The sequence below is a fragment of the Neltuma alba genome, unplaced genomic scaffold (assembly GCF_004799145.2).
Source record: "Neltuma alba isolate B1F8T4 unplaced genomic scaffold, ASM479914v2 tig00002293_pilon, whole genome shotgun sequence".
Lineage (NCBI taxonomy): Eukaryota > Viridiplantae > Streptophyta > Magnoliopsida > Fabales > Fabaceae > Neltuma > Neltuma alba.
Genome location: NW_021632811.1, coordinates 1 through 16,768, shown reverse-complemented (window position 1 = coordinate 16,768; position 16,768 = coordinate 1). Strand labels below are relative to the sequence as shown.

General features: G+C 36.0%; 2 protein-coding genes across 3 annotated transcripts; one reads left to right on the top strand and one right to left on the bottom strand.

Moving 5' to 3' along the window:
- The first annotated feature begins 1,037 nt into the window (after positions 1–1,037).
- On the top strand, positions 1,038–7,010 carry LOC114721830 (regulation of nuclear pre-mRNA domain-containing protein 1B). Of its 2 annotated transcripts, none has more exons than XM_028907710.1 (8): positions 1,038–1,436; positions 1,601–1,699; positions 4,052–4,299; positions 4,532–4,687; positions 4,810–4,966; positions 5,038–5,180; positions 5,300–5,335; positions 6,016–7,010. In XM_028907710.1, exons 2-8 carry the CDS (start codon positions 1,624–1,626, stop codon positions 6,727–6,729), a joined length of 1,530 nt encoding a protein of 509 aa, XP_028763543.1. In that variant the 5' UTR covers positions 1,038–1,436; positions 1,601–1,623; the 3' UTR covers positions 6,730–7,010. The 2 variants fall into 2 exon arrangements, with proteins under 2 accessions (XP_028763543.1, XP_028763533.1); XM_028907700.1 differs by having other exon boundaries at positions 1,039–1,436; positions 1,583–1,699.
- Positions 7,011–7,941: 931 nt separating this feature from the next.
- Positions 7,942–9,989, bottom strand: LOC114721789 (short-chain dehydrogenase RED1-like). The gene is made up of 3 exons (XM_028907651.1): positions 9,510–9,989; positions 8,978–9,137; positions 7,942–8,436 (listed from the first exon to the last, which is right to left on the bottom strand). Exons 1-3 carry the CDS (start codon positions 9,862–9,864, stop codon positions 8,100–8,102), a joined length of 852 nt encoding a protein of 283 aa, XP_028763484.1. The 5' UTR covers positions 9,865–9,989; the 3' UTR covers positions 7,942–8,099.
- Between the last annotated feature and the right edge of the window lie 6,779 nt (positions 9,990–16,768).

The following is a 16,768-nucleotide window of genomic DNA, read 5'->3' as shown; positions in this document are numbered from 1 at the left end:
ATTTGGTCATACAATCAATTGCTTATAAATGATTTAAAATATGTTAGGGTAAGTCCAAGCATAACCTTCCTCATTATTCTCTTTCAGCGTTTCCTTTTCCTCCTTTCTGTCTTTAGATTTTCTTTTTGGTACAAAAATTTTAGGAGGGGAGTTGGGTCCCTCTCTTCAGATTTGAATCTTAATTTCATTTTGAGAAGTCTCTTTGGGGGAAAAAGGATCATGGAAGAGATGTTAAACTAATCTCCCCTCTCTGCAAAACCTTTTTCACACTTTGTTTTAGAGACTGTAAACTGAGTAAATTCTAAAATTGGAACTACAAGCGATCAGCCGATCACGGAATAGTTTCTAGCATCCGCTTAGGCCACAATTACTCTTCCTGTCTTCTTGCTCAAGCAATGTTGTTTATAACTTCATGTGTAATTCAGTACAACTCATTCAACTAGCATGTGCAGGTAGGAACAATGTATTTATTAATTTTGAATGATATGCTGAGTATTTAGTTACTTTGTTTTCAAGATAAAATATTTATTAGCAAGTAACAGAGATTTAGAGGTTTTTTTTCCGTTAAGGTGTATTCAGCATCCAAAATATTTTTCTGGATGCACTTAACATCAAAAAGTATTTTATAGTATATCTAGTATTTTGAAATAATTTTTTAAGTGCACCTAGTATATTAAAGTATTTTTTAATACATCCAATACTTTAAAATATTTTTTACATGCATCTAGTATCTAAAAGTATTTTTTTGATGCCCTTAGCACTAAGAGAAAAAAATATTTTAGAATACTGGACATACAAGAAAAATATTTCAGAATAGTGACTGTATTACAAAATACTCAGGGGTACTGCATTTTTTTTCAATACGTGTTGTTTTTATTTGGTCTCCAATTTTTCTTCCATAAATCATCAAACTATTTTTATTTGAGAAAGAAAGGAAGGGAAAAATACTCCTTGGTAGACTGTAGCGCAGTGTCGGTACTGTGCAAGCATGCATCTATCCTGCGCCGTTTAGACACCTTGCATAGTTTGCGCCAAATGGGAGAAAACTCAAACCTCGCACTTCCTTCGGCTTCTTGTTCCTCCTCTTTTTCTCTGGGAGCTCGTTCTCCGTCAATCTCTTCTTTACGTTGTGAGACGCATCTATCCTATTTTTATCGTGTAAATTAATTATTTTTTCTGTAGGGTTTTCCGAAGTCGACCTCCTTTCGTCTAAATCAACTAGAACTCACCAGAACAGCTTTTTCCCTCTGTTTCGTCTTAGAGTTTCTGTGATTTGTCAAAAATGTGGTAGCTTCTATCCGCGCTAATTTTCTAGCATCGTTGAAGTTTTGTATTTCTGCCCAATTAGTCATCCATGCTCTGCATTTGCTCAGTTTTTGAGATTCGTTGGCTTTGTGCCGAAGTTTCTCTTGGCTTGGTCTTGGAAGCTCACTAAGGTATGCTTCGAGTAACTTGGCAATTTTTGGCTTCGTTTCAATTCTGTTCTAGGGTTGTTGGGTCCCAAAATCAGAATTTGTTCTCTTCTCTTTTCCCATAATTTATGCTAGTTTCCGTAGGGTTTGGCTTATACTGTTTCTGGCAGGGACTGGCTGGCAGGTAGATTGGGAGCCTTCTAGAGTTGAGATGAATAGCGTGTTTAGTGAACAGATTCTTGCGGACAAGCTGTCGAGGCTTAACAGCACCCAGCAGTGTATTGAAAGTATCCATTCATTGGGTTCCTTGTGCTTGATAATCTTCTTTTCTCTTCCTCCTCCTCTTTGATAAACTGCTTTTATGGTTCTGTTAATCGACTCGCCCATCTGGCTCATATAATCTTGGGATTTGGAGGTGTTTCGGATATCTTATGGGTTAATTAGTTTATCTATATGTATAAAAATTGTTAATAGAATCATGTGACATTTATAATTGCGCTAGGTTGGCAGTTCAAATTTGCATCCTGGCACGCTTAATGGTCACCATAGCAGTAAAAGAGGCTGTGGTGCCTATCCTTTTGTCTTTTTGCTGTTTTTGGGGAAAAGTTCCTTTTTTTTTTTTTGTGGGTTGGGGGGGGGGGGCTCTTATAGCAGGAACCACCAGAACAGCCATGTCATTCTGCCATTTCAGCTCCATTGAGTCGACAGCGTTAGTTTAAATATCATTTCTTCAATCATATTGCATTCATATGGATCTTGTGTATGGACATCTTGTTGTTTTGTAGGAATTATTATCTTGTTCAGTACTCCCTCCGTTCCTTATTATAAGAGACGAATAACCGAATTACGTTGATCAAAAAAGCAGTTAAAATTAGTTAAGAACAATCAATGTGTAAAAAATATAATCTTTTTTTCCAAAAATACCCTCATTAATAAGGAGAGAGAGCATGAGAGAGAACAATTAAATTATTGAAAGAAAGAGAAGTGGGAGGGAGAGAGAGTGTGAATTGGAGACAATAAATATGGGTAAAATAGGAAATTAATACAAAAAAGTAGAGACAACTTTTAAGTGTCTCTTATATATAGGAACATGTCATAAGCATCAAATGTCTCTTATAATAAGGAACGGAGGGAGTATTATGTGGTTTAATTAATTGCTTATACATATTGAAATTGTTTGCGCAACCACGTGGAATTTATAAATACGCTAGGTTGGCAGTTCAAAATTGCAATCATGAGTCTAAAAGTGTGATGTAGTCCTGTCATGCTGGTAGATTACTTTGGTAAACAAGTTTGATTTAAATCATTTTCGTCAATGGCATAGAGTGGCAAGCCGGAAAAAGACTGCAGGTGATGGCCAATGCTGCCATGGTAGCTGCCGAGGAATTTTTTCATATTTTTGGAGGGAGAGGCGGAGCAGGAAGTGTTGGAATTGCCATTATCACTCTGCATTACCATGAATTGTTCTGTGCTATAAAAGTATCACTTCTCATTGCTAATTCAGCTAGTTCTTCTCTGAAACTCATTTGTTTTTACCCACAAGTTGGTGTCACAACGAGAGTGCTACACTTCTTTTTTGGTCAGTTGAGCAACATTCCCTCATTCCACTTGTCCGTACTCCGCAACGGAGCCTTAGTAGTTTTAGTAGTAATGATGGTCAATGCTTTTCCTGTCAACTTGATGCTTGTTATGCTTGACTAAGTAGCCTCTAGACTAAGATCTCTTCCAATTAAAAGCTGCCAGAACCATTCTAAGGTAAGGGTTATGGTTTCCATAGTAAAATGCCACAAGGTAAATCTTAACGACTACGCCTGCCTAATTTAGTTTTCAATGGAATGGAGCAATGATCTGGGGTGTACCTGATCTCCTAATCTCCTTTCTACCTGATGGATCATACCTTGGTGTGATTTCTGGGTGTCATTTTTTAAAAAAATCTTCAAGAGAATAAAGACGAACTTACATTAGGCATAAAACCACCAGAAGAATTCTTGTACAGAAATGGCAATGCCACTATAGTAGGAGCCATACGTTTGTGTCATATATAATACAAATGAACGAATATAATGGGTGTTGCTCTAGTTAGAGACTTGTGGCAGAAACTTTTATAATATTATCTAAATTGCAGACTTAAATAACACTTGTGATGATCAATGATCCATATTCAAAGGAGCTTTGATAAGTTGATGACAATTTCATAATGTTTTGTGTGATTAGGATAATCATGTCTATTCATCTATGAGCATGTAGGATTGTTTCAGTGTGAAGTTCAATGGAATATTTCCCTCGCCTTGACCTTTTAAAAAGTAGTTTTTTGTCATCTTTCTAGTGGCATTTATTCTTGTACGTGCTTTTTGTATATTGCTCTCTGTTTTCTTTAATATACACAATTAATACCTTCTATGGATTCCACTGTTGATCAGATTTAATAATATTGTCCAATGGGAAGAGAGCGTTTTGCTAGTGCAGTCCTAGTTCATGGAGACTGGAAGTATTATCCATAGTGCTTGAATTACTTGATAGATTGAAGATCTTTTGAGCATCAAATTTTGTTGTTATAATTGCTTGTTGAAATGCAAATAGGTGCATTTTTATTGGTTGTTGATGTTGCATAGTTTGTTATCCTTAACTTTTTGGTTTAGCTTTATCACATTGGTGTATATTTCACCGGAGTAAAGCAGAATTGGTTGTTGAAACATGGAATAAACAATTCCACAATTCAGAGATGGTTCAGAGGGTGCCCCTTCTATACCTTGCAAATGATATTTTGCAGAACAGCAAGCGGAAAGGAAATGAATTTGTGACTGAGTTTTGGAAGGTTCTTCCTGCCGCACTTAAAGATGTTATTGAGAAAGGTGATGATCATGGAAAGAACGTGGTATCTAGATTGGTAAGTCTATTTTCCATGGTTTGAAGTAATTATTGAGCCCATACGACAGTCACAGCCAGTCAAAAGGGAATGTGTGGGTGGAAGATTTGAGTCTAAAGTGTTTGTGGACTTTTACTTATGCATGGGCTATACCCTCAGATATGTCTTATGAATGGTGACAAAGTGATTTGAACACCATTATCCTGAGTCAGGCTGTTTGATTGGTTAATTTGGATGCTCATTCAACATTTAGGTTGATATATGGGAGCAAAGGAGGGTGTTTGGATCTCGGGCACGGAATCTTAAAGATGTAATGCTTGGAGGAGAAGCACCGCCACCATTGGAACTCAACAAAAAGCGATCTCGTTCTGTAAGAATTATGAAAAGGGATTCTCGCTACATTAGAACGGTTAGATTTTGGACCTTTCTGACTTCTTTTTCCTCCAGTTTCTATATCTGTTTAAATATTTTATTGTGTCATTCGACTGCCATTATTTTTCCATAGCTCACTTTTTTTTTTTGGGAAGCCAGAAATTGTCCATTGGAGGTGCAGCAGAAAAAATAGTCTCTGCATTTCATTTGGTGCTCAGTGAACAAATGAGTGAAGATGCAGAGATGAAAAAATGCAAGTCTACCGTTCAGCGTGTAAGAAAGATGGAGAAAGATGTTGATATTGCATGCTCTGTTGGTAAGTTCAGAGGGTATTATGGTAAATCAACGTTGTGAAATTTATGATTCTAATCTTCCTTTCTTTATCAGCAAACGATCCAAAGCGAAAAACTTTGGCAAAGGGACTAGAGGAGGAAGAAACTCTCTTGAGACAATGCATTGAAAAACTTAAATTAGTTGAAGCCAGTAGAGTAGCGCTTGTATTGCAGTTAAAAGAAGCTTTGCATGAGCAGGTTTGTTATCATGTCCTTCTGCTTAAACTCCTTTATGTGATCCGCACTCACCTGGCTTCTGGTTGGCACCAAGCTCTAAACGTCAATTTCTTGCAATCCTTTGTGGATTTTTGTCTCAGGAATCTGAATTGGAGAATATTCGTACTCAAGTGCAGGTGCGTAACATAGTATTCCTTCTTACAGAAGGCTGTCCTGTTTTGATCAGTCTCTTGTTGGGTTTGATACGCATTGAACATGTATTTCGGTTTGGCACCATTTGATTGCTTCACTAAATTCCTCTTCTGGCCAACAGTAGTTGAATTTTAAGAGCTACCTTGGTGAAGGTCTCATAATCAAGATAACAGAAAATAGTAAAATTATTAAAAAATTTAGTTTTGGTTGAAGATGCTCTGAAATCATTGTTGTATAGAATTGGCAGCTGGCTATAGATAATTATGCAGTGGTATTCAGAATTATGAACATTGAGTTCCTATCTCCATAGATTTTGTATCTTGAGTTAGTTGATAAGCACGGCTGATTAGATTTTGATTGTCTAAAGAAAACTAGATAATTGCTTGCCTTTCATTTTGATATTGATTGTGGAGATCCTTGCCTGCAGTACAACTGCACATGTCCATGGTACATGTAGGGTTTTACCTACGAGGCTGAATGCTTGACAAACATCAGTCTTTTGTGGATCCGAGTTTGAAATTATTCTGTTCTAATAGCATTTGATGCCATCTATAACTTGTTGATATTGCTTTCATTGCTACTGCAATTTGAGATGCTTTTGTTGCTATTGATGCTAACATATACATTGTTCACTGTGCACTGATACAATTCAACTAATATGAAGGTAGCAGAAGCACAAGTTGAGGAGGCTAACAACATGAGGAAACGACTAGACGATGACAACTTTGTGCAGAAAGCATCTTCTTTGGCAACCGATGCAAATACGAAATCTGAAGCACCAAATAAGAAGTCGGCTGCAGCAATTGCTGCCGAGGTTGCAGATAAGCTTGCGGCTTCTTCCTCTTCCCAATTGATCATGACTTCTGTTCTCTCAACATTTGCAGCTGAAGAGGCAAAAAATGCTGGTCTCTCTTCTGCGTCCTCCTCAAACCCTGATAAGTCGACACCTGAGTCAGATCCCAATGCTTTTAGGTCTACACAGAAGATGGTGCCTGCACCTAGTCATTCATTTACTTCAGTTATGGTGGCCCAACCAACAATGCAAAATCAAGCCCCTGCATCACAAGGTCAATATCATTTACTTGGTAATCCCACGTCGCAGCAGTATATGCAATCAACAGCAGTAATCCCTGGTTATGGGTATGGAAGCGTCCCTCCCTTAGCACCCAGACCACCCCCACCCCCACCTCCCCCACACATGGTGGGGCCAGTAATGCCTATAGCACATCAGACACTGCAAATGAGCCAGCATCAACCTGCGCCTGTAAACCAGCATCAACCAATAACAATGTCGCAGCAAGCCCCAGTGCCTCCTAGTTTCCGGCCTCTCCAGCCGCCAGGAATGGTATATTATGGTAATCACCACCATTCTTTATGAGGCTTACGGTGGGTAGACTAATTAAAATGACCTTGTTTAAATTAAGAGCAATCTCTGGAGATTTTGGAATTTTATGTATGCCAATGGTCGTACCTGCGATTGAGCTTTTATGGGATAGACCGAAAAAGGAGCTAACCCATTACACGATTCTAAATACATGAATTTGGTTGGGCGAGTGAGGAGGGTTCACAAAACCAGAGTGCTAGTCTCCCAAACTAGGAAAAACAAAACAAGAGAAGGATTTTTGTATCAAAAGATTGGGATGAGTTTCAATTTTGTTTGAAATATTTATTTTGTATAAATTTCATCATATACATGTTTATAAAAAAATTTCAGTTTCAAGGGGAACTTAAATGGTAAGGATATCATGTCATCTTCAGGTGAGAAAAACCTGCATGATGGACGCTGACGATGCGGCTTCGTAGTACCCGTGCTAATTTCAGAGTCAGATGAACTTCTTTTTTTTTTTTAATTAATCCCCTCTAAAAGTCGAGTTAGACTTAAAGTGGTATTTAAAGGCTTCTAAGGGTTATAAAAGTTCAATGTTCATTCAAACTGACTTTTTTGGACAAGAACATGTCTAAATACAAGTCACGTTATAATAATTGATTTTTATTTCAATTTCATATTGTAAAATATAATTGGAGTAAAAGTTAAACCTTTAGTCTAAACAAATCCTAAGTTTTGTTAAGGCAGAAAAATTACAATTGTTGGGGTGAATAATCTTAATGTAATATATTTGTAGACAATACAATATGCAGGTACGTGCAGGCCAAAAAATAATACACAAGTATAATAGTTGAATTACTGTTGCATGACGGCCAAAAAATTAATGTCTTGTCATCAGTTAATTTTATTAATTACATTAGAAAAATGAATATAACTTGTAATTAATTTAATATTACGTAATTCGACAGATGCATCCAAACGGGAGTTACATCAAATCATGAGACTTGACTTTTTTAAAAACAAAATTAGAATTCAAATCTTACAAGTGGAAAAGAATATTAAAAAATAATGCAAGGAGAACTACTCCCTTAAGCTCCAAAATTTCTTATTAACCACTTTTCAAAATTATTAAGTAATGTGATTCCCAACAGCTTAAAAGACACGTATGATTTACTTAAAAAAAACTAAAATTAAAGACTAGAAAAACCGTAAAATTCAAAATGATGATATTTTTCTAAATATGAAAAACTAGAGCTGATCGAGTTTAAGAGGTACAAATGCGGCCTGTATTATTAATGAAAGGCAATGCCATTTAAAGCAGTCTATATTATCCTTTCTAATCCTCAATCCAATATAATTATTTTCTGCATAATTTGTCTCTTTTTTGGGTAATGTTCTTCTCATCAAAACCAACATGAAGCTCAACAATTCATTGCTTTCCTCAAAAGAAAATCCTTAACACAGATTGGCATATGGTACATAATAGCCATGATGGTTGAGTAGTGACCAGAAGAGAACCATGCAGGTGGGTTCTTCTTGAGGATAGTGGCCACAGTGTTTTTAGCAAACTCATCCGTAGGGGTGGACTTGGATCTTTGTGGAAAATGAGCTCTCTCTCGAATCGCTGCTTCAAATGGCTTAAACAACTTCCATTCAGGCATTCGGTTGTAGCTGGCTACTGCAGAATTCCCAATATTTGACTTGATAGCTCCGGGCACAACGTTCACAACATCAATTCCAAAATGACTCAGTTCCAATCTGTGCATGTTTTGAATAAACAACGGCAAATATAAAATACCAAACACACAAAAGTCAAGGAACAATTCAATTTAATATGTGGATCAAAGAAAAAAGTTCAATGGGTGAGCAGATGATATAACATCATAGTCCTTCAAATTCCATCCAACAAAGTACAGCTTTTCTTGAATAAATTTGCATTTTCCTTGAAGCCTAACGACTTAAAGCGTGTACAAGACTACATGAACAATGATTTTCCATCACAAATATTCTAGTTATGTTTCGTTCGAGACGATCAAAACTATTGTTTTTCTAACTACTTGCTTCCACAATTGAATCGATTATTTCTGATATGCGACCAAACATATACTAAGTTTTAGCAAAGATTGCAGCTTCTTTGAACCCTGACGAAGTCTAGGAACAACTTTATGAACAACTCAAAGCATGCACATAACTGCATGAACGGTTGTTTTCTGTCACCAATTCTCTTGCCACTAATTTTATGCAAGAAAGATCAATTCTCAGAGCAAGCTAAGACTGCAGATTTGAAGCATATGCAAACCTGAGAGTATCAGTCAAAGCATGAAGAGCAGCTTTGGAAGCAGTGTAAGTGCCTGACCATGGTCCAGCGGCCATAGCAGCAACACTACCAACGTTTACGATCTTCCCCTTTTTCCTATTCGCCATGTGTGGAACAACAGCTTGAACCATTCTCAATGAACCTGCATTTGTTCGTAAAATATACAAAAACTTGGTAACTGTATGAAATTAAGGGTAAGAATAACCAATTGATACTCCTATTTCAGCATTACATTGAGGTGTTCGCACGGAAAACCATAAGATTCATCTTATAATAGCTTCCTTCTTTAGTTGTCTTATCCCGCGCCAAAAAAAAAAAGAAAGAAAAAAAGAAACACTAACAACGATTACCAAAGTCAAATCCCTAATTCAGATTAAAGGAAGAAAATGATAGAATTTGGTCAGTTCATTTGTCATTGTCACCGTGAACTCGATGATAATATAATATCGAAATTCCGGATCCACAAAACCAAACGACGATTGAAATAGAAAAAGCTCGTGAAATTGACACGAACCATACACATTGGTATCGAAAGTTTGCTGGACGGCGGAGAGAGGAACCTCGGCAAGTGGACCAACGCACTGAATTCCGGCATTATTCACCAAAACATCGACACGGCCATACTTGTCCAGAACATTCTTCACCGCTCGTTGGACGCTCTGATCTGACTGAACATCGAGCTCCTGCAAGAAGAACCTGGGATCTTGCTCCAGGTCGGCCATGGATGACCGTGACCTGCTTGCGGCAACCACCGTACACTTGTTGGCGGCGAATGCGCGTGCCAGCGCGTGTCCAATTCCTCCTTGAGAACAGCCGGTGATGAGAACCACCGGTTGCTCTTGGAGTCCCAATTCTTCAGAATTCTCCATGATTTTAGAGCTCTAAACTGATACGTTCGTCCTTTAACCAGAAAACCAACAAAAGGAGAAATTGCACTCTGCAGACCCACACTTCATCGCTAATCATCCAATTCCTGGCGCTCTATTGGTGGCAAGAAATTTTTTGTTTTTTAAAAATCAATTACGGCCTGAAATTTATTGATTGATAAGAAACGAAAGAGGATACAAGATGTCTGCTCTGTCGACTGTCGTTGTACCAACAAATGCCACGTGGTTTAGAGTAGAGATGGCGCTAATCCCGGATGGGCCTAGACGAGAACAGGCCTTGTGTCATGGACTAACTCTTTGAAGCTGATATGTCTGGGCCAACTGAAAGCCCGTTTTCTCGAGCTTGTAAAGCCTACCATAATATCATTTCCTTGGCCCCCCAAAAACTTATGTACCATCAAAAATTAGATGTTCGAATCGTCACTTAGTACTCTCTCCGGTTTTAGATACAAGACTCAAATGGGTCTTATTAGTATCTGACAATATAATTGTATCAAAAAAAAAAATATGACAATATATTAAATAAAATTATCTCTAATAAAGAATACTAAAACAACTTAATATACCTTTTATAAAAATTCACAAACCTATACTTCCCAAAAAAAAAAAAAGTTAAAGGAGACGTTTAGTGTCATTGGACTGCAAAATCCTAACAACTTAAGTACCAGTATGAATTATTGCCGTCATTACTACTCTTTTAATCCTTAATATAAAACTTACTTAAATAATATGAATTAATTAAGAAATTTAAATAAATAAGTAAATTATAACTCTCTAAAATACTCCTACATAACGCCTTATTATATTATATTATTTCACAGGGTAAGCAAATTAATTTAAATAATAATAATAAATATGAGATCAAAATAGATTAAGGTTGTTTTATCTTTAGGAAGTGACCGAAGAGATATGTTGAATCTATATTATATTCGCATATTTCTTTTCTTTTTTTTTTGCCAACGCAAAATTTTTCAAACTTGACATATCGTACTAATAATAGATATATATATATGTGTGTGTGTGTGTACGCGCTCATATGTCGACATCTTTGATGTTTTGCGTAGAAAAATATAAAGCTTAAATGGAATAATAAACCAAATTAAAGCTCCAAATATAGTCAAACGTTAAGCAATTACTCCCTCTGCTCTCTATTATAAACTTGAAATAACTAATTTGGACATAACAAAAATTAGATAAAATTAGTTAAGAGCAATAACTAGGTAAAATATACTTTTGTTTTTAAATATGTCATTATAATAAATAAGAAAAAGGATGAAAGAAAATCTGATGACAGGGTGTGGCAAATGAGAGAATAAATAATTAAGGGTAAAATTAAAAAAAAAATTAAATGTTGAGACAAATCTAAATTAAAACTTATAAAATAGACCACATCACTTTTTATATTTAAAGCTTATAAATAGGACTAAAGGGAATACTAACTAAGCATAAAACCACAAGTGACTTGATAATAAACCTAGCTAGATTTAAGGAATTTAGCAATTCATGTACGGTCTTTAACACCAAATCAAAATTAATAATTTAATATAAATACATAAAAGCAAAGCAAAAAAGAGTAGTAGTAGTAGTAAAAACAGAGACTTGTGTTGAAACCTGACTAGCAAGTTTTCAGTGAGCCTAGGAAATTAACCCTATAGTTTGAAGTAATATGAAAACTTGTATTTTTTTTTTTTGTGAGTTAGTGGAAAAGATCTATTGAAATCTCTTGATAGGATTGAATGTAGATTATTGGGTCCAAATCTCATACAGGGCCAAGTACTAATGTGTATACTATATGGTCCTCTACTCATGTTATTTGGTTTACTTATTATTTCTAGTCTTAAATATAAGATTTAATTTGTAGTATTAGTTACGTTATAAACTAAATCTTATATTTAAGATTGGAAATAGTAACTAATTAGCTTTAGTGTTGTTTTAGTCCAGCAGACCATAACAATATTAAGCTGCTTACTTACTATTCCACAATTTAATGTTGAAATTTAATTCATGTATAAATCAGTTATTCATCTGCTCTCATTTATCACTAATTAAAAATCTCATGATAGTCTTTCAGTCCTAAATATAAGACTTATTTTTAGGACTAGAGAAATATTAATTAAATGCTAGTGCTAGAGGGCTTGTCAAATTAAATGCAATCAATCAATGTATTATCTAAAATAAAATTAAATTCATGTGTAATTATTGTTTTACTACTATGTATTAATGCAATATCAATATAAAGCTAATTAATTAAATCTTTCATGATCAGAATTCATTAAAGATAATATTTTAATCTGGCATAGGAATTTGTTTCTAAACATAAATATGTCCGTGCATGCGAGCACAAATTATTTTTAGTTAACATCAACGGTTAAAAATAGTAAAATTATACCTCCTCTTATTCTTGATATAAAAATTAGTTTGACATTTAATTTCATTCTAAAGATAAGATATCAGTTCATTTTATCTCTCATATTTATCTACTTTTCTCATGATAGTCCTTGTAATAGTTATACATGATAAATATTTTATTAAATTATAATTCTAGTTAATACATATGAGTAGCAACGGTATTTTAGGAAAGAAACACTTATTTATTATAAATAGTTAATTTAACTAATTTTTTAATTTACTTAAATTGATTAAGGACCAGAGGTAGTATTAGTTTTTGCAAAAATGTATGTGTTAGGTTGCTTGGCAATTTTTTTAGGATGCCCATAATTCCTTCAGGAATATTTTCAGGGTAAAACTAACTTTTACCCAATATTAAAAAGGTTACAAAAATCAATTGAAACAAAATACCCTTCGAATTAATGACTAATGTACAATTTCAAGCAGTTAATGAATATGAGTGATGCAAGAAGCTGCAACGTAACATGGCATACTAGCAACAATCTAGGGGCATTTTTTTTTAAAAATTTTTTTAAGTGGTTAACACTAAAACTTGAGAAAATTATAAGTGAAATCGGCCAAAACTCTAATCTATAAAAGAGTTTTCATGTCATTAAAATGCAAATTCATTCACACACATCTAATGCCACAATTTCCTAAACCAACAAACTATGAGTAGCTTATAGTAAACACATGCCAATAAAGGAGATGCTGTAAAAACTAAAAAGAGAGAAATAAGCTATTTACATCATGTAAAAAGCCTTCCAAAGAATCTCTCTCTCTATAATTCCAAATTGATAATTAAGTTTATAATTTATATGATGAGCTGTTACGATTTTTTTTTTTTTAAAAAAAAGAAATTCTTCTTATAGGTTGCAACGGTAGACAATGGATCTTAGCTAACTACAGAAAGTAAATCTCACTTCCCAAGCTCCACAGCTGAGAAAATAACCGAGATAGATAAGAGCAAATGGTTCCAAATGAAAACTCATTGACTAGTTTAATTATATTTTGGCCAATAAGCCGTATCCATCTGATGACTTTCAAAACAAACAGACAAGTAGCCATCCTACCGGACGACCAGTTTGATATCAGGACGTAGTTCCCATGCCGAAGAACCTCGGAGAAACTTGTCCCTTGTCTTCACGAATATTATCCAGTTCAAAACCAACAGCAGTTACATACATGATCTCCTCCTTCTTCTTTAGAAAGTATTTTTTCATTTAAAAAAATAAAAATATTTTTACCAATGATCTGGTCTAAAGTTTTAAAAAGTAAAATAAGTGCCGTTAATTTGAAATCAGAATTCTCCTCCGATCCAATGAACCTTAATTAATGCGTACAATAGTAGTTTGGCTCGATATTCTGAAAACAAAGGAAAAAAAGATTAGTAAGCAAAGTCAGTTACTGTTATGGTAAGTGATTAAATACAAAAACAGGTTCATCATGAACCTCCTTTAACCCCTTCTTCCTTCGCTCTTTTATATAACGCTTCTCTCTCCCTTCCTTCTTCCCCATCGATCCCCTCACCAACTCACAAACCCAATTCTGTAGTAAGCTTTCAGGTTTCCTCTCTCTATATTATTTCACGCTTTGTTTCAAGACTCTTTGATCATCCATTGTTGTTGTTTGTAATCGCCTTTTCGTTTCATTTTTCTATTTGTTATGGTAATTAGTATAATCTAAGCCCTAGTCAGTTACATACAGTGAGTGCAGGCATGGCGAGCTCTTCTGCAAGTCCTCAACGGATTTCGAACGGCAGCATATCAGAGCTTTTCCATTTCCCGACGGCCGCCGGCGTTGATGTGCTAGACTATGATGATGCAAAGACCGTGAGGTTGCTCGGGCTTGGGCAGTTTCATATCAAACTTGTAGTGCAGACGACGGCGAAAACTCTTCTGACAACGTATTGCTCCGTCACGGCTTTCACTGGCCAATGGCGAAGGACGCGCAATAATCAGAGTCTGCAAACGTTCATTCATCTTCGGCTTCCCTGGCCTCTTGTACGCCCTTCAGTTCCCTTCCGTTTGCCCAGACACCCACATAGAATCTCTCGAAAGAGTGTTCATGAAAATTTGGTCATTACCAGAACTTTGGTGACCCTGCTTCTGATGGGCCCGGTATATCTCTCTCTTCCCCTACTTTTACTTGATTCAGTTCATTTAACATCACCATGTTTCTGGGGTTCTGATATTATACAATCAGTTAAAGACTCAGATTTTCAACCATTTCAATTGAATTGTCTTATCGTCAGGGAGAGGTGTGTGCGTATTTATACGAATTAATTTCTTGTCTTTTTTCTTTGTCGGGCAGAAATGAACTTGTCTTCGAAAGTACATTTTGTTATTTGAAACATTGCGGTCAATAATATTGAGAATTAGGTAAAGGTGCGTCCGGAAAGAGAGGGATTCGAAACCCTTGGTAAACAAAAAACCTACATGCAGTTCCAATGCTACGCCTTGTACAACTGATAAATTTTGAACTCTTGAGTCTACATTTCTGACAGAAAAATTTGGATTCATAAGAATATAACAAAACGAGTTCGATGTATCAGCGTGATGATTTTATATGGTGAATATATAAATTAACATGCCTGGCCTCTGATAAGTGCAGGTTATCCCTGCCCCGACAATGAACCAGGAATATGGAACATCGTACGGCCATTGGCGGAACCAAGGGCGCACGAGGTTCTTGTTCATTTTGGGCACAAACCAGGAAGGGTCATCACTGTGTTACCTCACATGCTTTCTTGCTACACAGAGAGCCACTAGAATGTCGGCAGCAACCAAAGCTATCGTAGATGCCCAAGTTTCAGGAACCCTAAGACGCATTCACATTACCATCGTAGACACCGACGGCGGTGGAATATCATCGTACATGCCGGCGAATCCTTCAATCAGTGTCTTCACTTGTCTGGTGGATGCAATTGAAGCGGCTTGGATGTATTCCATGGGAGTACCTACGGCTGTTCTGGATATGAATCCTCATCTTCGGACTAATTATCCTTATCCTGGATTAGGGTTGGAGGCTGAACCAGATGGGGTCTTACGACTTTCATGCAAGGATTAGAATTGCTAGTGAGCGTGAAGAACAAATGGTGACTGCGAAAAACTGGATTGGTGATAAAGGCAAAGAGAAAGAAGGATCAGAGGCTGCTGTTACTTCGGACGCTGTAATGGCTAATGGGGAAAAAAATAAACAACCTTAGGACTGAAAGAAAGCCATTACGAGTGTGAGTGGAGCGAGCGAGGATGCATCTTTTTGGGAAGAATGTAGGGGACGATGGCGTAACTTCTCTGGTTCCTTAAATTCATTGTAACTTCATCAAAACAATAAGTGAAATTCACAAAGTAACAAAACTATTCTATCATTAAGGTACATTCTAGAGTCACTCCGTGACCTATACAATATAGTGATAATAAAAATATGGTTCTTGGTATGATAAACAATTCACTTATAAATTCAAACCTCTCCTCATTACTAATGTAATTTACTATTTTTTTTCCCATTACATCAATTTCTTTTGGACAATTTAAGGTGACGCCATGTGCCTACACATTGAAGGAGAATGGATGAGTCCTTTACTAAAGAGAAAAAAAAGTAACTGCATGATTAATATTAGTCATATGAATTACTGTTCGCAATCATTTTTCTAAGCTCTAATTTCTAGAATAAGTACAAAGAATCAACCAACACATACACTTGATTTCAGCAAAATCTCATGAAATACTAACTGCATCTTAGACATTAGGAATGTATAGAGGATGGATGGGCTTAATTACGGCTCCATGAATATTGGTATTGGATAATTGATGCTTTCTCGGGACCAATACTAAAAATTTTCAAGTTACTTTTTTAAATTATTGTCTCTCCACATCAGCTAATCAGTAAACAGGAAATTTCCTTCCCTATAAGTGTGAGTAGTAAACATACTTCCTAGTCTCTATCACCTTGTTCCATGAAACTATTCATAATTTCTATTCATGTGTTCAGTAGAAACTGACGATGTTCTAGGGTCCCCTTCCATATATAATTACCTCATATCCCAATATCTTCGCATTCCTTCTGCACCCCATGCACGCTCCTCATATTTCTTCTCAATTCCCAAATCCCCCCCCCCTCGGGGCCCAAAGAAACAAAAAACACACACTGACGGTCAGTTTTCGGTTATGTCATTGCTCCCATGCCGGGGTGAAACATAATAATTGTCGGTTGTCCTTAATTGGATAATTACTTTCAATAAAAAACTTACAATAGGGTTACGACAAGGATTATATTTTTTTGAGTTTTCAAATCAAACTCGCAAAGCTTCTAACATAAAATCAGGAGCCTGCAGCCATCTACGGATCCCTTATTGGTCCGTCTGTATAACTTCTGCTTAATTTGCCAAGTATGTCCACTTCCACTATGGACTCGCATGAGTTAAATATGCTAGTTTTGGTTGTTTTAACTTGTTTCACTCGGCAGTGATATTTACAGTGAGACCAAGGATCGCCAT

Excerpts from the sequence above, each read along its gene's own strand:
- LOC114721789 (XM_028907651.1), bottom strand. The coding sequence starts at position 9,864 with ATGGAGAATTCTGAAGAATTGGGACTCCAAGAGCAACCGGTGGTTCTC. Across the intron at positions 9,138-9,509 it reads TTTCGATACCAATGTGTATG|GTTCATTGAGAATGGTTCAA; the intron begins GTTCGTGTCAAT and ends GAACAAATGCAG. Across the intron at positions 8,437-8,977 it reads GCTTTGACTGATACTCTCAG|ATTGGAACTGAGTCATTTTG; the intron begins GTTTGCATATGC and ends AAACATGCACAG.
- LOC114721830 (XM_028907710.1), top strand. The coding sequence starts at position 1,624 with ATGAATAGCGTGTTTAGTGAACAGATTCTTGCGGACAAGCTGTCGAGG. Across the intron at positions 1,700-4,051 it reads CACCCAGCAGTGTATTGAAA|CTTTATCACATTGGTGTATA; the intron begins GTATCCATTCAT and ends TTTTTGGTTTAG. Across the intron at positions 4,300-4,531 it reads AGAACGTGGTATCTAGATTG|GTTGATATATGGGAGCAAAG; the intron begins GTAAGTCTATTT and ends TTCAACATTTAG.